Raw genomic sequence first — 27,473 nt, forward strand, 5'->3', positions numbered from 1 at the left:
AAATTACGCCACATATAATTGTACAACCATCCATTAAAAAGTTTTGGCAAGAGCCGCAGAGCCGCAGAGCAGGGTAAATGATAGTGACTCTTTAAAAGGGGGAGCCACGTGGTCAGCCTATACATAGTGACTCTTACTCATCATCCCAGCTGGATCCTAGACAGGACCCTAGGTGTGATGACGTAGGAGTCACGTGGTGTAGAGCGGTCATGTGATTTTCTCTGAACAGAGAGCACCGGGTCCGCTGGAAGAAGCTGCGTTTGTTCTGTCTGCAATACTGAAGAGCCCTGTGTGTCAAATACACGCGAGACCTACGGTCACCAGGAATAGTGAAAAGCTATGTGCTCATCCGAGGACAGGCAATGTTCTGGACACCTATGTGAAAATACACTATCTAATAAGCTACTGGTGACGCAGGCATCGCTCAGGACAGCTATGTGTCAGGCCTACACGGTTTACATGTGGGTTAGGAGCTGTAGACGGGGACCGGCGTGGGCATGAAGATTCGTCCTGTATCTCCGGGAATAGACCGGAGGCTGAAGCAGCGGCTGACGCAGGTAGTGGATCCGGTGCTTATAACTGTACACGCAGCGGGCGTCCGCACACTAGATCTCTCCAGTGCCATAGTAGTCACCGAGGTTTTACTTCCTGAAGAACTTTTCCGAATTTGTACCAAGTCGCCTACTCAGTGGGATGTGATAATAAGGTTATAGAGAAGTTTCAGTAAATATCAGATTCTCGGGCTGCTAATATGTTATGACACCATGCTTTACACTGCAGCTCTGCTTGTACAGATTAACTGCTGTGTGTAAAATCATTGAGCAGTCGGTAAACATTACGGTAAGGACAGAATGATTAGAGATTACTGAAGTCACTAAACCACCAGTGACAAAAAAATATCAACTAACCAACACGAGACAGGAATGAATCTGTGTAGTATGAGAAACCTTAAAATGGCGGTCTCGTAGAAAGTGAATAAGGCGGTGGCCGAGTATCCGCAGTCCAGCCTCAATCGCATAAAGCACTCTGTGACTCTCTTTTCTTGGGATGGGTGGGGGTCCCAGCGGTTGGACCCCCACTCATCTGATATTTGTCACCTATCTTGTGCATAGGTGATACATTATCATGAGAGAACCCCTGTCAGTTGCCCATAAAGGGTTAAACTAATAGACGCTAATTGCGCCCACTGTAAGGGCCTGTTCACATGTACAATAAAAAAACAGCTGAAAAACTACGGAGCTTTTCAAGGGAAAACGGCCCCTGATTTTAGCCGTGTTTTATGCTTTAGGTGTTTTTTGGTGCGTTCTTTACGGACGTTTTTGAAGCTGCTTTTCTATTGAGACAATGAAAAACGTCTCAAGAAGTGACAAGCGCTTCTTTTTTACGGGGTGCTTTTTAAAACAAAAAACGCCCCGTGGGAACAAAATCCAGTTTTTCCCATTGAAATCAATGGGCAGATGTTTGGAGGCGTTCAGCCCCGGTATTTTCAGCCGTTTCTGGGGCGTTCATGGCCTGAAAAACTCCTGAAAATAAGCCGTGTGTACATACCCTAAGGGTGTATTAAAACTACTCAACTCATTGGATTGATTTTTAACCGCACCTCAACCACAACGTCTGAATACACCTTGGCCCTGTTCACACTGAGTTTTTTGCAGGCAGAAAAATCTGCCTCAAAATTCCGTCTGGAATTTTGAGCCATGTTTTGAGCTGCCTGAACACGGCCTTTCTGGCCGCGGGCAAAAATTGCAGCGAAAAGCTCTGTCTCCCATTGATGTCAATGGGAGGTCAGAGACGGAAACGCCCAAAGAAAGGGCATGACGCTTGTTATTCCTGCGAGCGTTTTTTTTCCACTTATTGAAATCAATGGGAGGTAAATTCAGACGCTTTTTACCGCCGTTTCCGTGGCAAAAACTGTGAACAGGGCCCGGCATCCAGCTGAAAAGAACATGAGGAGCAATGTAAGGAAAGCGCGGTCTGGCTGAGGTTTAGCTGACAATCCGCATTGATGAGAACTTGGGCATTGTCAAGTGGCGTACATATAACTGTAGGCGATCACGTTTCCTGCGGCATCCTAGCCCCGCCCCTCCACTGTGATTGGCCAAAACCTGCAGCTGCCGATGTGTCCTCTAAGATCTCCACTAATCACAATCGTCTCCATCGAAAATAACGTCCAACCCCCTCCTCTTTGTAAACCATCAGACGTGGGCTCTAAGTTCTATCTCAGCCCGGTTATTATAGATGCTCCGTAATCCTGGTTTTAGATGGACTCTTTGGGGGAGATTTATCAAAACTGGTGCAAAGGAAAAGTAGTTGCCCATGGCAACCAATCAGTATGCTGCTTTCATTTTCCACAGAGCCTCTGCAAAATGAAAGTTGAAATCTTATTGGTTGCCATGGGCGACTGCTCGACTTCTCCTTTTACACCAGTTTTTCTAAATTTCCCTTTTTTGAGTTTTTTGTCCTTTTTGGGATTTATTTATATTTTCTTAGTGTTTTTTTTTTATTCCTTGCAGTATTTGAGCAGTAACAGATGTGGCGGGTACGTGGACATGGCTGCCGTGGCTGCCGACCTACAGAAAGCCTACAGGTAACTTCTATGCGGTTATGCACGTACAACTTGAAGCTCCTGGGCCCGATGCAAAATCTGTAACAGCGCCCGCTACCTATTATGCGCCATTTATAATACTGGTGTCTTCCTATGTGACGGAGGGGCCTATGGGCCTCCTCGGGTGCGGCCACTACCTCTGCACCCCGTATAGTTACACCCCTTCTTGTCCCTTGAGGCCGCCTGGTAGTTTCCCTCATCTGGTCACCATGACGACCCCTATGACAGCAGGTAAAGGGATTGCAGGGGAAAACTTATAACCGTGTTCTTTCCCGCCCTCAATTGATAAAATCGCTGCAGGCTTCACCTCACGGCTGTTGTTCATGTGCGTCAATATTTTGGGGCCAAAAAAAAATCAACAAAAAATTGACCTGATGATCACAAGTTGTTTAGCCGTTCCCCTATGTTGATTTATTTTTTTTTCTCTTTACAAAACCAGCTTTATAAATGGCGCACGTCTTTTCAAAAACATGGTTGACGTCATTTGCACCATTTTTCGAAAGCGTGTTTGCCAAGTTTTCGTTTGTAGGATTTTGTTTGATCCCAATGTTTCAGTGAAGATCTGCGCCTTGTAAATAATTCTTAAAGATTACCTGTCATGTCCCCAAAAAACGTAAACCATTTTCAGCTCTCTACAGTCCTTCGTTCCCCCACAATCAGCCCCGTTAGTTTTGGCTGCTTATATGCTAATTCATGCATAATTTAACAACTGGGCGGCCTCCACAAACCAGCGCCATCAGGGCATGAACCTCAGCGGCTCTTATACGCTTGAGAGACCGGGGGGTGCTGTTTAGATAATATAACCGCTTATTTAAAGGAACGTGTATAGGACCTAAGGGGGCGGGGCATGACACAGGATTTACACTTTGGTGTTTTTTTGAATCCCTGAGTCATGCTCCGCCCCCTCCGCTCCCGTACTAGACACAACGCAGCGCTCCTTCAAGTGTCATTAAATAATTTGCCTGTGTTTTATCTCCTAGTTCAGAATACGGCAGAAGAAAGCGGAACGCCTTCAGAATCCAAGTAGAGAAAGGTGAGCGCACGACAACGACGTCACTAATAATTGTACGAACGTTTATAACGCTGAGCAGGATTGTCCAATATAATCTCACGGTCCTTCCTGTTCTCGGGGAGCAGCGCCATCATTATATCTTACGGCTGGAAAAAAAATCACGTCGACCGTGTGCAGCATTTTTCCCAATAGTACACGTGTTCCCACATCTATTGAGGTCAAGCTGTATAAGATGTCCTCTTGCTATCAGTGAATGGAAACCTTGTTTACATCAAGATACTAATAACCGTCCCAATTCATGCTCACAATCGAGAGTTTATTATATTTTTTAAGATTTGTTTGGGGACCCCCACCTATCAGCAGATCAGGGGTGCCTTGATCCTCATTCTGTAAGTGGACGCGGCTGACGTAGCCGACGCTTCATTCGATGTCTGTGGTGACTGACGAAAACGGATGAGCGCTGTATTCGGCTGTTTCTGTCAGTTTCATATCATTTGAATGGAGGTGGTTTTACCGCTCGTGGGAAAAAGACTCCTCCGCCTCCCATTGAAATCAATTGGTGGCATTTTCAGGCCGTTTTTGACTAGTTTTTTTGCGCGGTTTCTGCGTCAAAAAACTCAGTGTGAACATAGCCTAAGGTCAGAAATAGCATAATAAAAAAACTTGTAGCATACTTACCATTAAAAATTTCCCCGTAACCGCTGTTCGCCACCGTTCCCTGCCAGCTAGGGGACAGTATTATATGACAACTGACAGGAAGTGTTGTACGTATTTAGAAGTATATTACAAGGCTTTTTTTTTTCTTCTTTCCATATACTTGTTCCAGGGCCTTGGAGAAATATCCGAAACGTGGGCGACCTCTTTTTTAATTTAAGCAATAAAAGTGTGACCCCTCTAAACCTGGGGCAAGAGAGATCTAGGTCTATGGGGATTGCGGAAACAGTCAGTATTGCGCTCTGCTGTTTCGGTACCTCTCATAGGCTTGTCTGTCGTCTGGATATACCGTATGTTGGTCGTCGCGATACGTTGTACAGAATTTCCGCCCTTTGTTACGGACCGTGACCTGAGGTTTTATTCTCTTCTAGTGTTTAAAGTGATTTCTGATGAGAATGAAGACGCCGGGGGTCTGGAAGAAGCACATTTGGCAAAACGGGCAAGAAGAGGAGCTGATGGGTGAGCTTTAGTTGTTCTATATTTCTTCTGCAACCTGTGATTTTCCAGAAACTACAACTCCCAGCATGCCCCGGCAGTCGGTTTCACAACAGCTGGAGAGCCACGGGCGGCAGGGTGACCACTATTGGTGTCTAACGGGTGCGTTTTCTCTTGTGCAGAGATCTGGAAAGTCGTTCTGAAGACTCCACCGACACCGATGATTATACAGATCCGCCGGTGAGCGCTGCCGTTATAAGTTGTGGTTGAAGACGGTGAAGTTATGATGGTGTATTTCTTGAGGAAGACTATAATGACTGATAGGAGGTGACACGTTTCCCAAAGCAGGGCTTTATAAATGGTTTCAGTCAGTTTCCATGTATAAATTCTGCATTTGAGGAAGATTCCTAGTGGGGGAGGAGCCCTAAACTTTTTATAGCGCACGCGTGCTCTGCAACGCTTTACAATGCGGTAAGTTACAAGCAAATGAACATAGAGACAAAGAGAGGTCCCTTCCCGTCAGAGCTGACGCTCTACAGTGGGCAGAGGAGAGGTCCCTTCCCGTCAGAGCTGACGCTCTACAGTGGGCAGAGGAGAGGTCCCTTCCCGTCAGAGCTGACGCTCTACAGTGGGCAGAGGAGAGGTCCCTTCCCGTCAGAGCTGACGCTCTACAGGGGGGAGCGGTCCCTTCCCGTCAGAGCTGACGCTCTACAGGGGGGAGCGGTCCCTGCCCGTCAGAGCTGACGTTCTACAGGGGGGAGCGGTCCCTGCCCGTCAGAGCTGACGCTCTACAGGGGGGAGCGGTCCCTGCCCGTCAGAGCTGACGCTCTACAGGGGGGAGCGGTCCCTGCCCGTCAGAGCTGACGCTCTACAGGGGGGAGCGGTCCCTGCCCGTCAGAGCTGACGCTCTACAGGGGGGAGCGGTCCCTGCCCGTCAGAGCTGACGCTCTACAGGGGGGAGCGGTCCCTGCCCGTCAGAGCTGACGCTCTACAGGGGGGAGCGGTCCCTGCCCGTCAGAGCTGACGCTCTACAGGGGGGAGCGGTCCCTGCCCGTCAGAGCTGACGCTCTACAGGGGGGAGCGGTCCCTGCCCGTCAGAGCTGACGCTCTACAGTGGGCAGAGGAGAGGTCCCTTCCCGTCAGAGCTGACGCTCTACAGTGGGCAGAGGAGAGGTCCCTTCCCGTCAGAGCTGACGCTCTACAGTGGGCAGAGGAGAGGTCCCTTCCCGTCAGAGCTGACGCTCTACAGTGGGCAGAGGAGAGGTCCCTTCCCGTCAGAGCTGACGCTCTACAGTGGGCAGAGGAGAGGTCCCTTCCCGTCAGAGCTGACGCTCTACAGGGGGGAGCGGTCCCTTCCCGTCAGAGCTGACGCTCTACAGGGGGGAGCGGTCCCTGCCCGTCAGAGCTGACGCTCTACAGGGGAGAGCGGTCCCTGCCCGTCAGAGCTGACGCTCTACAGGGGGGAGCGGTCCCTGCCCGTCAGAGCTGACGCTCTACAGGGGGGAGCGGTCCCTGCCCGTCAGAGCTGACGCTCTACAGGGGGGAGCGGTCCCTGCCCGTCAGAGCTGACGCTCTACAGGGGGGAGCGGTCCCTGCCCGTCAGAGCTGACGCTCTTCCGGAGCGGTCCCTGCTCACTAGCTTTGGTTAATGAAGTCCCGGCCTTCTCCCTCTTTTTGAGGCTCCTTTCCCTCGGTCTATATGCAGCAATCACCTGATAATCTTCCTTTTCTCACTGAAGATTAAGTTGCTCATAGTTTAACATCATCTCAACCTGCAGCGACTTCCAGGTGAACCTGTGTGGGGTTTGTGTTCATACACAGCAGCTGATCTGAGCACACAGAGCTGCAGTGTAAAGCATGAGGGCGGGACAGAACAGTAGCTTGAGCTACTGATGAAAGAAGTTGCTTTTCAGCCTATCTCAGATTTCCTTTGCAGCTTAGACCCGGATCACATCTGCGTTAGAGGTTCAATTAGGATCCTGGCAAAAATACCAGAAACAATAGTCCAGCATGCTGCGCTATTGTCTCCGGTAAAACCACGGATAACTGACGTAACCTATTAAAGTCAATGGGTTCCATCAGGCGACGACGGTGTCCGTCGTACAATGGTACCAGCACTTCCGGTATTTTTGTTCTGCTCCTCTGACGGAGCAGAACAACGGAAATACTGATGCAAATGTGAACGTGGCCTTAGCCTGCAATTTATTTAAGCAGCTCTTGATCTTGATTTATATGATACAGAGCTGCAAATCTGCATAGACATGGTGTTAAATGATAAAATTCTGGTTTCCTCCAGCCACCACTAGGGGGAGCACTGCATAAATCAATAGTCTAAGCAAATATAAGAAGCTTTGTAATATATGTTAATAGAGAAAAATTCCTCTTCCTCCACTTTAGGAAAGTTTCGTTACACTTTAAGTTTAATGGGGTTGTCCACTTTATCGAGAAAAAATCAGAAAAGACAGTGGCCCCCTCCTTAAATATATTACTGTATGCAGTAAGCTCCCCCTAGTGGTGGCTGCAAGCAGTCAGAATTCACTGGAGATTTGCGGCTCCAACATCTGCATGTCCGTTGTCACTGGGATCACAGGACCCTAGGTTTAGATGTGCGGTCAAGATTCAGAAACCATGATTGGTCGTACATACTAAGTCTGTCTCTTCATTCTAGTCCACAAATCACATGAATAGCTCTCTGCTGTCATTGTACCGGAAAGGAAACCCTGAGTCTACCTTGGACACCCCCTCCAAAAATGAGGCCCCAGACACAAGTACCCCAGCTCCATCCAAAACCCCCCGAGCAGAGGGAACGGGAAACGCCTCGGAAACTAGAACATCGGGAGCAGGATGGTTCATTGACAAGACCCCACGCAGAGGAGCGATTGAGAAGAACCTCTTCATAGATCTGTGTGATGATGAAGGGGAAAAGGACGCAGAAGACAAAGAGGTACCGTGACCCGCTGTATCACCACCGAGGCTGAGGGCTATAGAACGCCACGAAAAACGGCTAAAAATGCGGGGGCTGAACGCCTCCAAACAGCTGCTCATTGATTTCAATGGGAAAAACTACGTTACGTTCCCACGGGCGTTTTGTACGCGGCCGTTTTTAAAAAAAGAAAAACGCTCCAAAAACGGCCGTAAAAAATGCAAGTTGCTTAAAAAACGGCTGAAAATCGGGAGCTATTTTTCCTTGAAAACCGCTCCATGTTTTCAGCCGTTTTTTGTTGAGCGTGTGAACATAGTCCTTCATTTTACTGAGGGTATCTCGAATTTCACATTCAATGTGGAACCTATGAGCTGATCTTGTCTTATACTCTAGTCCCATTCAAAGCTGCATTCAAATTCTGCTTGTTTCCCATTGGCACTAAAACTGCATCATATCACTCTCCCTGCTGCCCTCTGCTGGTGCAGTGTGTTCGTGCATGATCTTCTAGCCTTCACATAGTTAAATAAACTACATGGCTCTCCTTACAATGAATATAAATGAAGGGAATCCACTAGAGAGGAGTGAATTCTTTTTGTCTGATTCTCAGGTCTGCAGTCCGTCAAATACATTGCGAGGATCAATTTTCTTAAAACGGTTTCCCAGGATATAACATTGAGAGCCCGTCATTAGGATAAACTGTTAATGAAGGACCGGTGGCGGTCCAACCCCAGGTACTTGCACTGGTCTGCAGTACTCGGCACAGCGCCACTCTCATTCCTTGTGGCTGTGTATGGAACTGCTGCTCAATACCAGATACAACCACACGTACGTGAATGGCGCTGTGCTGTATGACTCCAGCAAATACTGGGGCCCCTCCTTTCTGATCGATTGGGGTACTGGTTCCTATGACGCATTGATATCCTATCCTAAAGCTGAGCAATCCATGGAAAAATTTGACAAGTCTTTTTTTTAAATTCGTCAAATCCCAGAATCGATCTGAAGGTGCGTCCTTATGGCTGGCAGATCCCATACTGGTTCGTGAATCTTGTAGAGGAGGAATATAGACCATTCATGGAATCCATACACTGGGCAGATTTTCTACTGTCTTCTTTTATGTCCATAGATGTATCGGGGAGTGGGCGTGTCTTAAAATGCACCAACCAACAGTTGGTATAAGGAAGGCAAAAGTGTCTAGCAAGATGCACCAAATTTATCATACAACGTGCGCCACTTTAATAACTTTGGCGCATCTTCAGACAGCCTGGTATAAGTTTATTGTCATGTTGAGCTGGCTCTAAAAAAAAAAAAAAAACGTAAATGCGTCGACTACGCTAGCTTTTCTTGTGAAGTGCTCTTTAAAATACTGGCGTGGAAAACGCGTAAAAAAAGTTTTTTTTTTTTGGTGTGCAATTAGGACTGCCATGGACTATGGGAACATTTGACGAGTTTTCGGCGCGTTCTACGTGTCAGAAAATTGACCAGAAAACGGTTGTATGTACTGACTCTGCGCTTTCCCGTTGATTTGAATTGGAAGCTTAATCAAGCGTTTTTTTACACTTATTTCGGCGCGTAAAACGTGGCAAAATACACGTACCATGCGTGCCGTGTGAACAGGGCCTAAAACTTACACAACTGTGTAAATCTGCTCCACGGCCTTGTATGTGAAATGTGAAGCACGGCCCACCATGGAAGCTGCTGGTTTTCCTGTTTGTTTTACTGGTTTTTTGTGTTTTTAGATTTTATTTTTTTTTTCCCTTTTTAATTCTTCTTCATTCCCCGACAGAAATCCATTGACACTTCTCTCTTGGAAACTGAGAAGAAAAAGCCAAAATTAAAGAAATCCCGGAGAGGGAAGGTGGATTCCCAGGATGTTGATGCAGAAATAAAATCTGTTCTGATGAATAAAAGAGGTGAGATGATGGAAATGAAGGAGAGAAGTATTCCTGGCCGGCTCTCTCTGCGTTCCTCCAGGTTACTGCTGCCATTTTCTGCAACTCAACTGGGGGGAATTCCCAGCAATGTCCGTGACTGTTAGGCTGGGTTCACACCCTATTTACGGACGTAATTCGGGCGTTTTAGCCCCGAATTACGTCCGAAAATACGGCTCCAAAGCGTCGGCACGCATCTGCCCATTCATTTGAATGGGTCTTACGATGTTCTGTGCCGACGGTCATTTTTTTTACGCCTCGCTGTCAAGGAAGTGCCTGTCACTTCTTGAGACGTAATTGGAGCCGTTTTCCCTTGACTCCATGGAAAAACAGCGCCATTTACGTCCGTAATGGACGCAGCGAAAAGCGCCTACACATGCTGTTACATCTGAAATTCCGGAGCTGTTCTCCTGAAAACAGCTCCGTAATTTCAGACGTAACGGAGGCTGCCGTGTGAACATACCCTTAGTTGTGCTCAATGCCAGGCTGCGGCTAGCCAGACATAAAGGCTCTCTGGCATAAATATTTTTCTACTAAAAGAAGTGTCCCACTTGCCCATAGCAACCAATCAGATTCTAGGTCTGTAAATACTTTACATTATTTATCTTGTACTGATCCTGAGTTACAGCCTGTATTATACTCCAGAGCTGCACTCACTAGTCTGCTGTTTACTCTAGGACAGAATCAGCAAACTTATTGTCAGGCACCCCTAATAGCTTATCTAAGTTGCTATAATGCAGGAGGACCACACCTCCCAGAATGTAAATCAACAGAGCAAGTTCTGTACAGAAACTGATCAAGCTGGGAATGCAGGGAGATTTCAGTTTAGAAGCCTGCAGAATTGTGACTGCATCACTGGAGTATAATCCGTACAGTACTGGATAAGTAATGTAATGTATGTACACAGTGACTCCACCAGCAGAATAGTGAGTGCAGCTCTGGAGTATAATACAGGATGTAACTCAGGATCAGTACAGGATAAGTAATGTAATGTATGTACACAGTGACTCCACCAGCAGAATAGTGAGTGCAGCTCTGGAGTATAATACAGGATATAACTCAGGATCAGTACAGGATAAGTAATGTATGTATACAGTGACTCCACCAGCAGAATAGTGAGTGCAGCTCTGGAGTATAATACAGGATGTAACTCAGGATCAGTACAGGATAAGTAATGTATGTACACAGTGACTCCACCAGCAGAATAGTGAGTACAGCTCTGGAGTATAATACAGGATGTAACTCAGGATCAGTACAGGATAAGTAATGTAATGTATGTACACAGTGACTCCACCAGCAGAATAGCGAGTGCAGCTCTGGAGTATAATACAGGATGTAACTCAGGATAAGTAATGTAATGTATGTACACAGTGACTCCACCAGCAGAATAGTGAGTGCAGCTCTGGAGTATAATACTGGATATAACTCAGGATCAGTACAGGATAAGTAATGTATGTACACAGTGACTCCACCAGCAGAATAGTGAGTGCCGCTCTGGAGTATAATACAGGATGTAACTCAGGATCAGTACAGGATAAGTAATGTAATGTATGTACACAGTGACTCCACCAGCAGAATAGTGAGTGCAGCTCTGGAGTATAATACAGGATGTAACTCAGGATCAGTACAAGATAAGTAATGTATGTACACAGTGACTCCACCAGCAGAATAGTGAGGGCAGCTCTGGAGTATAATACAGGATATAACTCCGGATCAGTACAGGATAAGTAATTTAATGTATGTACACAGTGACTCCACCAGCAGAATAGTGAGTGCAGCTCTGGAGTATAATACAGGATGTAACTCAGGATCAGTACAAGATAAGTAATGTATGTACACAGTGACTCCACCAGCAGAATAGTGAGTGCAGCTCTGGAGTATAATACAGGCTGTAACTCAGGATCAGTACAGGATAAGTAATGTAATATATGTACACAGTGACTCCACCAGCAGAATAGTGAGTGCAGCTCTGGAGTATAATACAGGATGTAACTCAGGATCAGTACAGGATAAGTAATGTAATGTATGTACACAGTGACTCCACCAGCAGAATAGTGAGTGCAGCTCTGGAGTATAATACAGGATGTAACTCAGGATCAGTACAGGATAAGTAATGTAATGTATGTACACAGTGACTCCACCAGCAGAATAGTGAGTGCAGCTCTGGAGTATAATACAGGCTGTAACTCAGGATCAGTACAGGATAAGTAATGTAATATATGTACACAGTGACTCCACCAGCAGAATAGTGAGTGCAGCTCTGGAGTATAATACAGGATGTAACTCAGGATCAGTACAGGATAAGTAATGTAATGTATATAGTGACTGCTGTTCGTGCAGATTCATCCTCTGTATAATAATACTGTAAAGTGAACGTGCTGATGTCCTGTGTACAAAATAAATAAAGTCTAATAAGGAATATTCCAATAGATCTTCTTTAAGATTTGTTTTTTTGTTTAATTTCTAGGCAAAGCCGAAAACATCGAGTTGCAGAAATCATTTGTCTGTTTTGAAGATGTTGGAGGAAATGATCACACGCTGACTGTAAGTCCTTGTTTTGATCCCTACAAACTCCTTCATTGTATTGTCAAGTGCCGCCTGCGCTCTATATGGCAGGCGCGGGCATCTTGTTCTGCAGCTACCCAGTACACCTCGTCTACACTGCGGCAGACCTTCTTTTTGAAAAGGATGAGGGCATTTCATAACAATCAATGGTGCCCCTTACTTGTCAAAAAGAGGTTCTGCAGCAGCTGAGGCATGTATTATAATGAATAATGTACCCTCTACTCCAAATGATAAGAATATTAGAAGTCTCCTCGAAGTTCTGCCCTGTATGAATGTGCTCTGCCTGCGGCCTCGTATATGGTCCGGGAACTTACTGCGAACGTTGCGTTGCGTTAATTCGTTAATTGATCGCTTATTGTGTAACTTTTTACAGGAAGTCTGCAAACTATTGATTCATATGCGTCACCCTGAAGTCTATCAGCACCTGGGGGTGGTGCCTCCCCGTGGTTTTCTGTTACATGGGCCCCCGGGGTGTGGAAAGACATTACTGGCGCAGGCGATTGCTGGGGTAAGAGACTTCTCATTTGTGTTTTGTGATTACATTTAAAGCTTGGTTCGGTTTGATCCTGCTCGGACAGTAGGGCAAGATCCTTGTCGTATAAATGGCTGCTCGTCCCTCAATTGATAAAACTTACACCAGTGATAATGAGCTGACTCCACCCTCTAGTGACCAGATAACTCTGCTTTCTCTGTGCCAGTCTACACAGCAAAGCTGACCAGTGAGCAGCAGAAAACTGGGAATGGCTCATTATGTCTGCTCTAGTGGCCAGTGTCAAATATCTGGAATATTTCAGGAATATTTTTTTTTAATAGTATTCATAAAATAATAATCATTATCATGTCGTCTTCTCGAGGAACTGGATTTACCGATGCTTAAGGTTGCAGCCACAGAGATCGTGTCTGGTGTCTCCGGAGAATCTGAGCAGAAGCTGAGGAATCTCTTTGAGCAAGCTGTGGTGAGGCCTTTACTTTATTGCTCTGTGCTGCTGTGGACTGCATTGTTATGAGACCAGTACTATACAATACTAATGAGGCGCCCTGACATGAAGTGTACTGTGTATAAAGACACATGCGGGTAAGGTGCGGTGACCGTTTTTTGTATATCAAGGTTAAAAAAGGTGAATAACTCAAATTCACATCACGTCAGAGCCTTCCGTCTAGAATATTCCCCTAAAAGGAACCTCTGACGTGTGCCGCTGTATAGGCATACAGTGACATATCTCACCCCGTAAGGTCTCATTGTGAAAAAATATATAAAGCGCAGTTTGAAAGGGAGTCAAACAATCACTAGGGGGCGTCATGACAAGAATGTAACGGTAAGAGTCAGGCAGGAGGAGCCTGCAAAACAGAACAATTGCTCAATTTAACCCGTTAGTGACCGGCCCATAGTGTTTCTACGTCGGTCACTAACGGGCCTTATTCCGATGCCATAGACTTTTTACGTCGCGGCATCGGAATAAGTAAACAGAGCAGGGAGCTGTCAAATCTCACTGCTCAGCTGCCAGAGGTAGCGGAGGGCTGGGAGCGTCCCTGCTCTGCCGGGTGAGATCGATGTTAGTATCGATCTCACCCGTTTAACCCCTCAGATGCGGTGCACAATAGCGAGCGCCGCATCGGAGTGGTTTTGGAGAGAGGGGGGGAGCTCCCTCCCACCGACACCCGGCGATACGATCGCCGAGTGTCTGTGTCTCTAATGGCAGCCGGGGGTCTAATAAAGGCCCCCAGGTCTTCCAGTAATGAATGCCTGCTAGATCATGCCGGAGGCCTAGCAGATGCCTGTCCGTGTTAAACAGACAGGCAGTAATACACTGCAATACAGAAGTATTGCAGTGTATTATAATAGCGATCAGATAATCACATAGTGAAGTCCCCTAGAGGGACTAGTGAAAAAGTTTAATAAAAAGTTGGAAAAAAAAATGAAAAACCCACTTTTTCCCCTTACAAACTGCTTTATTAAAAAACAAAATGTACACACATTTGGTATCGCCGCGTCTGTAATGACCCCAACTATAAACTTATTACATCATTTAACCCGCACGGTGAACGTCGTAAAAAAACATGCAAAAATGGCTGTTTTCTGTGAATCCAGCCTTAAAAAAAAAAAAAAAAATGTGATAAAAAAGTGATCAAAAATCTACTCCAAAATGGTACCAATAAAAACTACAATTCGTCCCGCAAAAAAAAAAAAAGCCCTCCTACAGTTGCATCGGCGAAAAAATAAAAACGTTACGGCTCTTCAAATATGGAGACACAAAAACAAATAATTTTGAAAAAAAACTATCGTCTGCCGATTTTTGTTAGCTGAATGGTAGGAATCACCAGGGGATGTTCCAAGAGGGAATCAAAACACCACCAGGGGGCGCCGTAACTTCACTATCTGGACCAGTTACATGGGCCCTGATCAGAAGAAAGCAACAGCAAGACCTGCAAGGGCACGTTCACATGTTCAGGATTTGCCATAGGCAAATCCGATGCAAATTTTTAAAAGAATCTGTGGCAGCAATCTGAGGCTGGCACTTGGAGTTCTGCCGCGGATGTGCTCGCGGATCCGCACGCAGATTGGCCCGTTGTTTGTGGGACCACCCCCTTTAGCCTCCTTTATTGCTATGTTCATAGATCTATTTCTTCTGGGGTCGTTCTTCCAGTGCTGGCTCACATTTAGGTCTTATTCAGACAAACGTGTAAATCGTCCGTGTGTGACAGCCTTCCGTTTTTTTTAAAGCCGTCACGTGGCTGCATATATTTCTATGCAGCTATTCACACGGCCGTTGTTTGAAGGTCCCGTGAAAAATAGGACGTCCTATTTTTGTCTGTTTTCACGGATCCCTCAATAGACTCAAGAATCGGTGAAAACGGGTCCCGCTCCGTTGCGCATTGGCTATTTTCCACGTCCGATTTGACGCCCGTTCGTCTGAATAAAGCGTTGAAGAAGAGGAGCACGTTGGGACACGTTTCCTGATGGTGTCACGCATTTTGCACTATATTTGTCCCCTCCGGCTCCTCTTACAAGTCTCCATTGACGCGGTTGTACGTCTGATCTCACGGGCTTGTTGTTTGTCGTTGCAGAGCAGCGCGCCGTGCATCCTTTTCATCGACGAGATTGATGCCATAACTCCCAAGAGAGAAGTGGCGTCTAAGGACATGGAGCGGAGGATTGTGGCTCAGCTGCTCACCTGTATGGACGGTTCGTAATAGTCTCCATTATATTCATCACTGTCCCCTTGTATTGTAATTCTATAATGTCCAATCATGCGGTACCTTCGCCTCGTTCACGTCTATTCTGGACCGGTGGGATTGGACCATAAGGTCGGTGGCATCTGGAATCCAGGATCGGTCCTTGTACTGTAAAATCCATTCCATCAAGATATTTCCAGAACATCAGAAGCTTCTATTGTGTAATATCCGGCAATGACGTGAACAAAAGTCACGTGTTCCAGCGTTTCTTATGCGGTCTTTAAAAAAAAAACGAATTTGCTTTACGGTAGGCTTTGGGTTGGTTGTGCATCAATCCGGACGCACTACAACCGTGTTTTTATTTTTCACTCCAGACATGAACAATCCATCCGTCACCGCTCAGGTTCTCGTCATTGGGGCCACCAATCGACCGGATTCACTGGATCCGGCTCTCAGGCGAGCGGGAAGGTTTGACCGGGAGATCTGCTTGGGGATTCCAGACGAAGGAGCAAGACTAAAGTGAGCACGATCATGACGGGAAAATAGTTAAAGGGGTAGTCCCACAATGAATTACTCCATTTTCCTGTTGGATCACGGGAAACATCATGGCCGTTGCAGCAGGGTGACCGCCGTATATTACAGCTGACTCCGTACATTTACAGCGCCTTGCGGTAAGGGGTTAAAGGGATTTTCTTATGTCATATTGACATTTTTCTGGAGACCAGTCCGGCACGGGAGCATTTATTTCGGCTCATACCTGGGTCACATGTCTCGGTAGGTCTGCTCCTTCGTACGGTTCACTTGTTTGACGAGTGATGATGTCATTTTAAATGCATTATTATTTGTTTGGTCAAACCTATAAAGCATGGAGTTAAATAAAAGGCACGCAAGGACAGTCACGCCTATAGTTCCAGTAGAGGTTAGTTTCACACTGCAACAATATGGCCACATTTTAGCAGCCACGTTGTGGGCGTTACTCCAGATTGAAGTTTCTCTCGACCATACAGATGGATGACCGGCCGTATAATATACGAAAGTCTGGATACGCAGAGCGGGAGCCCATCTTACCGCATACTGTTTATTACTGAGCTCAATGTATAAAAGATAAAATTCTGGCTACCTGCAGCCACCACTAGGGGGAGCTTACCGCATACTGTTTATTACTGAGCTCAATGTATAAAAGATAAAATTCTGGCTACCTGCAGCCACCACTAGGGGGAGCTTACTGCATACTGCATTCATATAGTACGTGAAAAAGGAGGACGTGTTAATAGTCCCAAGTCTGAGGGATCAGATCCCGCACGGCTGCAATTCGGCTGTGAAAAACAGCCGTTTGTCATGGTCGATTTGACACGCGTGCGTCTGAATAAAGCCTAAATATGAAGAATTACCACCCATGTGATGCCCTTGACAGGAAATTATGTTCAATTATTAATTCTATTAATAACACATGCAAAATTTTGTGTATATTAATATATTCTGATCGGCGGGGGTCTGACTCAACGGCACCTCCGCCGATCAGCTGACTGAAGGGGCCGCGGCGTTCGTCTCCTTTGGGTAGGCCATCAATATGAGAATCCCTGAAAATTCTTCAGCTAGATAATTATGTTTGTGATTTATATTCGTACGTATATAAAGTATGCAAAAATCCGAAAAGGCCTCAGAACTCGCAGCGACCAAGTTATTCTTACCTCCTTACTCTCAGGATCCTGAAGACTTTGTGTCGTAAGCTCAAGCTCCCGGAAACCTTTGACTTCCAACATCTGGCTCATCTGACGCCGGGATACGTGGGCGCGGACCTGATGGCGCTTTGTAGAGAGGCTGCAATGTGCGCTGTGAACAGAGCACTGATCCAGCTGGAAGATCCACCTACCGTGGCGGCAGAGGCAGAAGATCCGACCGCAACGTTACCAGTCCATGAAGTAAAACCAGTGCTGGTGAGTGCAGAGTCTTCCATCAACTACTATCAATTACCCCCTCCCCCATCACCTTGTAAGAGACGTATAGATCCTCTAGACCGGCGGTGGCCGACCTTCCGCATTATGGTGCGACCATCTCCGGACCGCATATTATATCAATGTCTCCTGTTCGCAGCCATTTATAATCTCTGTTGAGAAATAGCAAAGCAAACGCAGAGCGGATCCATGGTCCCTATAATGGAGGGTAACTGTTCACGGGCGGGGCACTTGTTCTAAATGTCAGTGAGGGGTCCCAACATTTGGACTCCCACCAATCAAATATTTTGACACATTCTATCAATATGCACTTAAAGGTCATCGTGGAAAAAAAGTTTGAGTAATAGGACAGAACAGGTCCTTGGGTATGAAGATGATTTACTGTATTTTTACTACACCGCTCCGTGCGTGCTCTGCTGCCCTGCTCCTGTCGGGTCCTCTTCACCTCCGGACGCGGCGCTGAATAGCGTCTGGAGCCAGTGCTATGCCTGGAGGTGAAGAGGACTCTACTCAGGATACCAGGTAAGTATAATATGGTGGATACTCTCTGCTGGGGCCCTGTATCTAAGCCTATCATGAGTGATACTCTCTGCTGGGGCCCTGTATCTAAGCCTATCATGAGTGATACTCTCTGCTGGGGCCCTGTATCTAAGCCTATCATGAGTGATACTCTCAGCTGGGGCCCTGCATTTAAAGAGTCTCTGTCACCAGATTATAAGTGCCCTATCTCCTACATAATCTGATCGGCGCTGGAATGTAGATAACAACAGTGGTTTTTATTTTGTAACCGATCATTTTTGAGCAAGTTATGAGCTAGTTTAGATTTATGCTAATGAGTTTCTCAATGGACAACTGGGCGTGTTTTTACTTACCAACTGGGCGTTGTACAGAGGAGTGTATGAGGCTGACCAATCAGTGACCAATCAGTGTCCTGCACTTCTCATTGTTCCAGCCCAGCTTCTTTCACTGCACAATCACACTGTGCTGTGGATCATGCTGGGCTGGAACAATGAGAAGTGTATGAAGCTGATTGGTCACTGATTGGTCAGCCTCATACACTCCTCTGTACAACGCCCAGTTGGTAAGAAGTAAAAACACGCCCAGTTGTCCATTGAGAAACTCATTAGCATAAATCTAAACTAGCTCATAACTTGCTCAAAAATGATCGGTTACAAAATAAAAACCACTGCTGTTATCCACATTACAGCGCCGATCAGATTATGTAGGAGACAGGGCACCTATAATCTGGTGACCGAGCCTCTTTAAGCCTATCATGAGTGATACTCTTTGCTGGGGCCCTGTATCTAAGCCTATTATGTTTGATGCTCTTGGCTGGGGCCCTGTATCTAAGCCTATTACGTGTGATACTCTTTGCTGGGGCCCTGTATCTAAGCCTGTCATGTGTGATACTGTCTGCTTCAGTGAAGACTACGTAAATTTCAAAAAAAAAAACTCCCATGGGCCGGCGTGACACACAGGCTTTTGTGAAGTGCTGCGGGCCCCACAATCAACCCTTGCCCTGTGCCCCAAAAAGGTTGGCCCTGACCGTACACAGAAGGCACAGAGTAGCCGGGACACGGTTCGCACCCTAGGGCCACCAGTATCCCCCACTAAGCTAAACATTTCTGGGATTACCTTTCTTTATGACGTGATGTCCCCCCGTCCCCCCCCCCCCCCCAATACTTGTCCTGTGCAGCTTTTTGTCTTTTCCACCATTTAAATTCTTTGTGAACATAAGATTAACGTTGCGAGTAATCGACTCCTTAGGGATCTTAATATTGTATTTATACCTACAAAAACACCTGTGGGTCCTACCAAACCAAAATGAAAACGGGTTCTTTAATGTTCACTATGAAATCTTCTATGATATGATCACTGGACGTTACAGGCCTCACCCCTGAGGCTGCACTACTGAGACATTCATATGTCCCCTCCTGATTTCTATCCTGTACGGTGTTGTCACTGCTGCTCACCAAGCCAAGTAGGATGAAGAACTACGGTGACTTGGATCCACACACGATCTTCCTGACCACATTGCACAGGATAGAAATTGGATGTAGACTTATTGTCCTAGACGCCCAGTCAGACGTGTTGCAGAATTTTCCGGTTTTAGAACATCCGCCCGTATTCGAGACATTTATCATGATTTGTGAGACATTTTTTAAAACTTTCATGGACGTTGCTCAAACCAATTCCCATTTATAAAGCGCGCCTGGCTGTGTTGGTGGAGACGTGTTTGTTTTATAGCCGCTTCTTGACGTGTCATAAATTATATCTGATCAATCTCGTACATGGCGATCAGCCGGGATCAGTCTATGGCTCATTATTTTTCCTCCTTCTGTAGAACGAGCTGCAGCGGTTGCTCGAGGTCCTGATGGAGCAGTCGCCCTTTTCGGAGCAGCAGCTGCAGGGTCTGTGCATTGAGATGAAGGATTTCCTGAGTGCGCTCCCCTCGGTGCAGCCCTCCGCCAAGAGAGAAGGCTTCGCTACTGTCCCAGGTGTCACCTGGGCTGACATAGGGGCGCTGGATGAAATCCGGGAGGAGCTGACCATGGCCATAATGGTGAGAGAGCGAATTCTACTGCCACCAAATGTATCTTCGTATTAACCGGTTTGGTATAAATGGACTACACCACAGACATGGCTAGCGACACGGCTCCACTTGTCATATATAATGCTGCCCCCTTAGAAAACGGAACCGTTAAAGGATAAACTGCTACCAGGTCCTCAATCGGGGGGTAATGGATTTTCCAGAATCAACAATTATGACCTATCCATCTATGTAGGGAATTAAAGTGAATCTCCAGTTTTTATCATTATGTTATTAGGTCCAAAATTCTCAATATATCTTTATAGCAGCCTGATACAGAGCTCCAAATCCTCTGCATAGACATGGAGTTATATTCTGGCTGCCTGCAGCCACCACTAGAGGGAGCTCACTGCATACTGTTATACATAGAATAAAAAGACAGTGCAGTGTGCTCCCCCTAGTGGTGGTGGCAGGTTTTATTTTAAATCCATGTCTATACAGAGGATTTGGAGTTCTATAAATGGGAGCTCACGCCTTTTTATAAAGATATATTAATAAATAAACACAATTTGTAACCTTTTTGGAGTAAAAAAAAAAAAAGTAATCCTTCACTGACCTTGGCTCTAACAACTAAGAGCCCACCGGTGGCAGGGGGGGGGATAGATGACGAGCTGTGTTTCTACCCCCAGAGTTGCACTTTGAAAGGTAGATTAATGGGCACTGGTTCAGCATTGTCGGGGCATCTTTCACATGTAATAAATTTAAAGGGTTTGTCCTGGTGACTACAAGATAATGGCGTGTAAAATCAATCCGCAATGTATTATTATATTCATTCTCCAGGCACCAGTGAAGAATCCAGAGCAGTTTAAGGCACTCGGACTCATGGCTCCGGCAGGAGTCTTACTAGCCGGACCCCCAGGCTGTGGCAAAACATTACTTGCCAAGGTATAAGAAACTTTCACCTTTTTTGTTGTTTTTAGAGTTCAAATATGAAAGGGTTTGTACACATTTTTTGCACCCCATTCTGTTTTTATGGTTCCAATGCATCTAAAATTAAAAAAAATCTTCATTAACAATCTCCTACAGTTTCATGTATACAGCTCCACTGCAGTCATGTGTCTCCATAGTTACCGGATTCAAAGAAACCCTGTGTAGTCCGATCCTGCAGTCACACTCCCTTCTATCCGTTGCCTGCTGTTTGATGACCTACATTTGATAGGTTAGCAGGAAGTTTAGGACAGATGGAAAGGGCGTATGAGTGCAGGATCAGACTACACAGGGTTTCTTTGTAGTCTGTAACCATGGAAACACATTACATCTATATATTATCTTGTTGAACTATTTGCACAGCTACTATAGACTTCAATGAAAAGTGTTGCCACCGCCTAGATGTGGCCTCTGCTCCACCTGCTAGAATAGAGATAAGGGGGCCCCCATTCTCCCAGGTCTCAGGGGTGGGACACGAACATATCAGAAATTTGAGTATACCATAAATATCTGATATGGGAAAACCCCTTTACTTGCTGCTTGACATTTCGGGGCTCTCTGGTTTCTCCAGCTGTATTATACACAGATCCATAACCAGGGACACATTGCTGTTGCATGTGGTTGACTTTGCTATCCTTAAAAAAAAAAAAAAAAAAGGTGCCCTTGGTTAGCGCCGGCCCGTGCCGTGTGTATCAGGAAAAGGGCAAAGAAGTATTTTTGTCTAAATAGCGTTATCTTGTGTTCCAGGCAGTAGCAAACGAATCTGGACTCAACTTTATCTCGGTGAAGGGGCCTGAACTCCTGAACATGGTGAGTTGGGAGGGGACCGTGGATCCCGGCACCACTTGTTGTGTTCACGGTGCAGGGATCAGATGGGATTAGATATTGGAGTTATTCTCATCATCCGCTTATACTGTAAATGTAGCAGTGCCGGGGCTGTGTATCTTATATATACTCCAGTTCTCGGACAAATTTGTCATAGCAGTTGTTTAGTTTTCTAAACCCAAGGACCTCATCAGGACAACCCCTTCTCAAGATAGTACCCTCCCCTGATCGCAGTCCTCCAGAGCCAGGTTAATAGATGGGGGTCCTCTGCTTGAGACCGCTCTCCCTTATGTCCATAAATGGCCTAATAGGGGTCCTGTGAAAACATATCCAGCTTTCATTATACGATGACCTTTAAAAAGGTTCTCCACCTTGAACAATCCAATTTTGTTAGAAGGGTCCCCCAAAAATAGGCTGATCACAGGGTGTCCTGCTGCTGGGACCTGCAGCGATCAGCTGTAATCTTTGGGGGAACGTGGAAATAAGTGTTTAAGGGTATGTGCACACACACTAATTACGTCCGTAATGGACGGACGTATTTCGGCCGCAAGTACCGGACCGAACACACTGCAGGGAGCCGGGCTCCTAGCATCATAGTTATGTACGATGCTGGGAGTCCCTGCCTCTCCGTGGAACTACTGTCCCGTACTGAAAACATGATTACAGTACGGGACAGTTGTCCTGCATAGAGGCAGGGACTCCTAGCATCGTATATAACTATGATGCTAGGAGCCCGGCTCCCTGCAGTGTGTTCGGTCCGGTACTTGCGGCCGAAATACGTCCGTCAATTACGGACGTAATTAGTGTGTGTGCACATACCCTTACAGTGCCACCACAGGTGAAATGAAGCATTACACCGTGCGCATTAAAATCAGTCGGCTGTATGTATAATACCTAGATGTGCCGGGTCCTCCAGTGTGAGAGACACATTCTTTATAGCCGGTCTCCGGCTTATTGATGAAGGTCCTGAATGACGGGTAACTAATAGGGTATTGGTCCCCTTCGCGGCAATGCTTCATGGGAACGGTATGCAAAATAGCTCTCTTCAAAAAAATAAAAATGAATGACCCTTTGTCGCAAAATACCGCTGGCATTAATGGGCTAAGTGTTCTCTATAAAGCATGGCCTGCCAATCTGCAATAACCGTGTTTTTCCGTCTTTCAGTACGTTGGTGAAAGTGAACGAGCCGTGCGGCAGGTTTTCCAGAGAGCCTCAAACTCCTCCCCGTGCGTCATATTTTTTGATGAAATTGATGCTCTGTGCCCTCGGAGGTCCAGCCATGAAGTAAGTGGATTTTCTCCAAATCGAGTGGGTGCAAAGGACCAATCAAGAGGCCACAAGGGGTTAAAGAGGGTCAGGCAGTGTTTTTTGTTGTTTTTTTTTGGTGTCCAGATTTGGAGACAGTGGAGATGTCACCGTCAACTTGTCCTTCTGGGTCAAACAGGCAGGTTATTTCTATAGTGAGAACAGGATAAGCAGCCGCCAGATACATTTGGCGCTGCTTATCTTCAGAATACAATGGGATTGGGAAGGGTAAAATCCATACGGTCTGATCCTTGTTTCCCTGGATGTCAGACACCAAGGGATGGTCTGTGGGATCCGCTGACATAAAATCATGTTTGTTCTTTTTTAATTTCCCTGGCCGGGGGAGGTGAATTCCCCGTTCTTTGCACGCCTCGCCTCATGCTTGTGACTCATCACTATTGCGATGAGTGATTTGCAACTACTTTGCCAATTATGCAAATGGATTTTTTTTTGCACGTAGTTTTTACACAAATGTGATTATACGCTGGTGCTTTATGCTCGAGTTGCTGTTTATCCTCTGATCATCATCACGCATTCATTTTTTTTATTTTATCTTTTTTCCTTTTTTACTCCAATTCATCACAAATTAAAAAAATGAAGCAACTTTGCAAATAGTCTTGATAAAAAATAAAAATAAAAAAAATCTATCGTTTTGTGTATACAGCTCCTACACAGACCTATGTGTCTCCAGGGTTAAAGAGTGAAAACCAACCCTTTTTATTTGGATCCTGCAGTCCTACTCCCTTACAAGAAGTATGGAACAGGTCGAAAGGACTACATAGGAGCTGCATACACAAAACGTAGGAGATTTTTAATCAAGTCCATTTGAAAAATTGCTTCATTTTTTGTTTTAGGTGCAGGTTTGGAGCAATAGAAAAAAAAAAATTATTGCAAAGGTGGACATACCCTTTAAGACACTGGTGTCCCTATACGTTTGCAAGTTGTAAAGTGGCCTGTCATGTTTTAGCAAAAAAATCTGCGTTCATCTTTTAGTTCGAGGATCCCGCTGGTCGGTCAGGAATGTGTTCAGCAGGCAGAGAAGCCATTAGTGCTCGTTAGGCTTGGCACATGTAACGCTGGGGATGGGTAAGGGGAGGAGAATTGGGGGGCATTTTTATGCAGGTAAAGCTTGGTTCACACTAGTGTTACAGGGGTACTCCCATCATGGGCATAACTGCCTGATAGGTGCGGGTACTATTTCTGAGACCCTCACCTATCAGGAAAACAGGGGATCCGCAACCCCTATTCACCAATTCAAATCTCCCGCTCTTCCCCACTGAGCTCACCGGAGAGGTGGATGTACTTGCGTGCGGCGCTCTATTGATGTCTATGCGGTTTCGTAAAGATCCTCGCTCCGCAGCCACCTCTCCATTGACTTTAATGGGGACATTCAGCCGCTGATGACCGTTTTATTTATTTATTTTTTCTTGGCCTACGGTGGTCGATACCCCGCCTATCCTGATATGCCCATGATGGGAGTACTCCCAGAACATTCATAGCGCAGTGGAATATTTTGGCGTTCTATACATGAATAAAGTTAAAAAAAATAATAATTCTACGTTTAGCGTTACAAAGTCCAAAAGTTAATGATGAGCATTTCCCAAGTCTTGTGTTTTTAAAGCGCGGTTCCAGTCACTGACCATAGTAAAGGTTATGTCGCTAACGTTAAAATTGAAGAAACTTTGCAGATAGTCTTAATTTAAAAAAATATATATATTAAAGATGTTACCGTTTTGTGTATACAGCTCCTGTGCAGACCTATGTACAGCAGGTTCATGCAGCTGCTGCGGTCATGTTACTCCCCTGCTTCCTACTAATTTCCACCGGAGCGTTGCAGATATCACTTCCTGTGCCCCCCCGTCCCCGTCCCCCCGACGTGGTTGACTGGCTAGAGCACTAAGGATGGAAGGGGGGAGAGCACCTTCACAGGGAACACCCACTGAGCTCTGAACCTGCAGCTCCACAAGCTGCGATGTCAGAGATAGTGGGGCTTAAAAATAAAAGCAAATCAGCCAATAGTAGAGGGCCTTTAGATTATAAGGGATAAAACCTTTAAATAACATGAACAGTCTTGGGACTGTATAGCTGTCAAAATACTGCCCCCTACCTTCAGGGAAGTGTCACTCGATGCATTACCTTATGGGCACTGCACCCCTGGGCATCACCTAGCACAAGTTGCCATCTTTCTCTAGTTATACAATCCCCAGATCAGTTTGTTCTGCAGCAGGTTTTATTATTTGGTTATTTTATTTTATGTGATCATCTATTGTCTTTTGTCTCAGTCTGGAGCTGGAGTCCGGGTTGTCAACCAGTTGCTGACGGAGATGGATGGCCTGGAGTCTAGACGTCAGGTTTTTATCATGGCCGCTACTAACCGACCAGGTGAGCTCCAGACCCTACTTACCACTGCCCGACCCTCGTGCCTGAACATCAGTGATTTATATTCTATTTTTCCATATAAAAAGAGAAAATATTCTGGGATTATGTGTTCTTAGAGTAATGTTCCAACCTCCGCACAGGGCGGGACAGTATCAGAATCCTGTCCGACATCTCTAAGACATTGTAATGTCGATGAGAACAAAGTGCAAATTCAAAAGATACATTTTGTCCTATAGTTTATTCATAAATCAGTAATACATATTAACACTGAGGCCTCAGTCACCACAACCTCATAGAGTAAAATAGAGAGGAGGCAGGTGGGGGGATGCAGCTGCATTTCCTCTGTGTGAGAGAGGGAGGGAGGAGCAGCAAGTGGAGACATCTGATTGGCTCAGAGCACACGGCACAGCTCTGACATCACACCAGGAAGAGCCCACCCACTTAGGAAGCATGGATAGCGAACGTGCGTTTACAGGAACCGGCAGAGGGAAGAAAAAAAAAGGATAACGCCGCGGACTGTTCTATTCCTGCCGTCAAAATTACTGGAATCCCTAACCGAATGCTGCGCCGCATGTATGAACCAAAAAGGGGATTTCCTACCCCTTAGGCCTAATTCACACTGAGCTTTTTTGCAGGCAGAAAAATTTAGGCAGATTTTGACCTGCCCACACTTTCTTTACCGCAGACAAAAAACGCTTTCTCTGCCTCCCGTTGATTTACATGGGCTGTCAGAGACGGAACCGCGGGAAGAAAGAGCATGTCACTTTTTTTCCCGCAAGAGATTTTGATTGCTCATGGGAAAAAAACTCCCCTGTCTCCCATTGAAATCAAAGGGAGGCGATTTCGGCCATTGTTCCGCATCAAAAACAGCGCCAAAAAAACTTGGTGTGAACTAGGCCTTAGCGAATGGGAACACTATTTACATTACCAGCAAGCGGAGTTAATGAAGGAGCCGCATGAAATCTGTGCCTGCCTGCTTGCTGGCTGTGACTTGTTTGACTTCTATTATTATTGAAATTAGCTTTCCTGCCGCAGTTCTGCAATAGTCAAATCCATCCCCATCCCCCAATGTTTGTACAAGAGCTCTGTTTGCTGGAGACTTTACACTTGGGAGTTTATAATTGGTACATAAGTAGTCAATCTGCAGTGCTCTGACTTCTCGGAGCTGATTAGATAAGGTTGGATTCCAGTAGCTGCTGTTTACTCTGCTGGAGAAGGGCCATTGTTCGGGAAGCCTCCGTTCCCTTATGAGCTTGTTCACCGTGACCTCTAGGACCAGGACGCCTGAATAGACTCATTGTCGATCAATTAAATGGACATTACTACTTTGTAGTTCAGTGGTTCCTTATCTTTATTCACTTCTTGCACATTCTATTTTCTGTGTATCCGCTAAGACAAATGCAAATTTCATTTACTGCCGCTACTCTTTGGTGATTATAAAATATGGTCTTGAAAAAAATCTTGAGTTCGGATGCAGCGGTTGGATGATGATGTCACTTACTAAATTCCCCATCCACCAAACCCCATCACTAATTTATTCGTATAATCATATGGACAGGTCACTGCCTCCCACAAGGTCAACACACTCTTCTTCTGCAGCCTTGATTAATATTGCCTTCAGATTTTCCCACACCATTACACTGCCCCTGTTTTATACAGTCTTATTCTTAGACATAATCACATGTATATATGTCACTGCCTCCAGCTGCATCAGCATACTCTTCTTCAGCTGCCGTCATCCTTCCCATTGGTGCACTGTTCCATGCTCACCCACAGCATGACACTGCCCCATACATATAGCCTTATGTTTACAGACCTGATACCCTGTGTATATATAGGGCACTGCCTCACCCAAAGTCAGCACACACTTCTCCTGCTGTCATAATTCCGACTGGCTGCACTATTCCATTCTCACTTAATTTCCCTTTTTCCCCATACTGTCTTATTCTTACAGACATAATTTCATGTTGGCTCAGTGGTTAGCACTGTGTCCTAGCAGTACTGGGGTCCTGGATTCGAATCCGACCAAGGAGAATGTCCACATGGAGTTAGTATGCTCTCCCCATGTCTGCGTGGGTTTCCTCTGGGTACTTTCTTCCTACACTGCAATAAGATACTGGTCACTGCCTCCCACAA

At 45.8% G+C, this 27,473-nt stretch overlaps 1 protein-coding gene across 4 annotated transcripts in view; it reads left to right on the forward strand.

The window, feature by feature from the left end:
- The first annotated feature begins 255 nt into the window (after positions 1-255).
- The window catches only part of NVL (nuclear VCP like), a 36,475-nt gene continuing 9,257 nt past the window's right edge, over positions 256-27,473 (forward strand). The window contains exons 1-18 of one of the 4 annotated variants that reach the window (XM_075863397.1): positions 256-557; positions 2,514-2,587; positions 3,586-3,638; positions 4,703-4,790; positions 4,949-5,006; positions 7,435-7,710; positions 9,473-9,599; positions 12,085-12,161; positions 12,556-12,690; positions 13,037-13,138; positions 15,249-15,366; positions 15,731-15,875; positions 17,062-17,293; positions 19,656-19,874; positions 20,682-20,786; positions 21,576-21,638; positions 22,818-22,937; positions 25,241-25,340. In XM_075863397.1, the coding sequence (XP_075719512.1) occupies positions 498-557; positions 2,514-2,587; positions 3,586-3,638; positions 4,703-4,790; positions 4,949-5,006; positions 7,435-7,710; positions 9,473-9,599; positions 12,085-12,161; positions 12,556-12,690; positions 13,037-13,138; positions 15,249-15,366; positions 15,731-15,875; positions 17,062-17,293; positions 19,656-19,874; positions 20,682-20,786; positions 21,576-21,638; positions 22,818-22,937; positions 25,241-25,340 (2,152 nt within the window). In that variant the 5' untranslated portion in view covers positions 256-497. Of the gene's footprint in view, positions 558-2,149; positions 2,229-2,513; positions 2,588-3,585; positions 3,639-4,702; positions 4,791-4,948; positions 5,007-7,434; positions 7,711-9,472; positions 9,600-12,084; positions 12,162-12,555; positions 12,691-13,036; positions 13,139-15,248; positions 15,367-15,730; positions 15,876-17,061; positions 17,294-19,655; positions 19,875-20,681; positions 20,787-21,575; positions 21,639-22,817; positions 22,938-25,240; positions 25,341-27,473 lie in introns of those variants that run through there. The other 3 variants (XM_075863394.1, XM_075863395.1, XM_075863396.1) reach the window with 3 other exon arrangements.

This window comes from Rhinoderma darwinii, chromosome 4 (genome assembly GCF_050947455.1).
Source record: "Rhinoderma darwinii isolate aRhiDar2 chromosome 4, aRhiDar2.hap1, whole genome shotgun sequence".
Taxonomy (NCBI): Eukaryota; Metazoa; Chordata; class Amphibia; order Anura; family Rhinodermatidae; genus Rhinoderma; species Rhinoderma darwinii.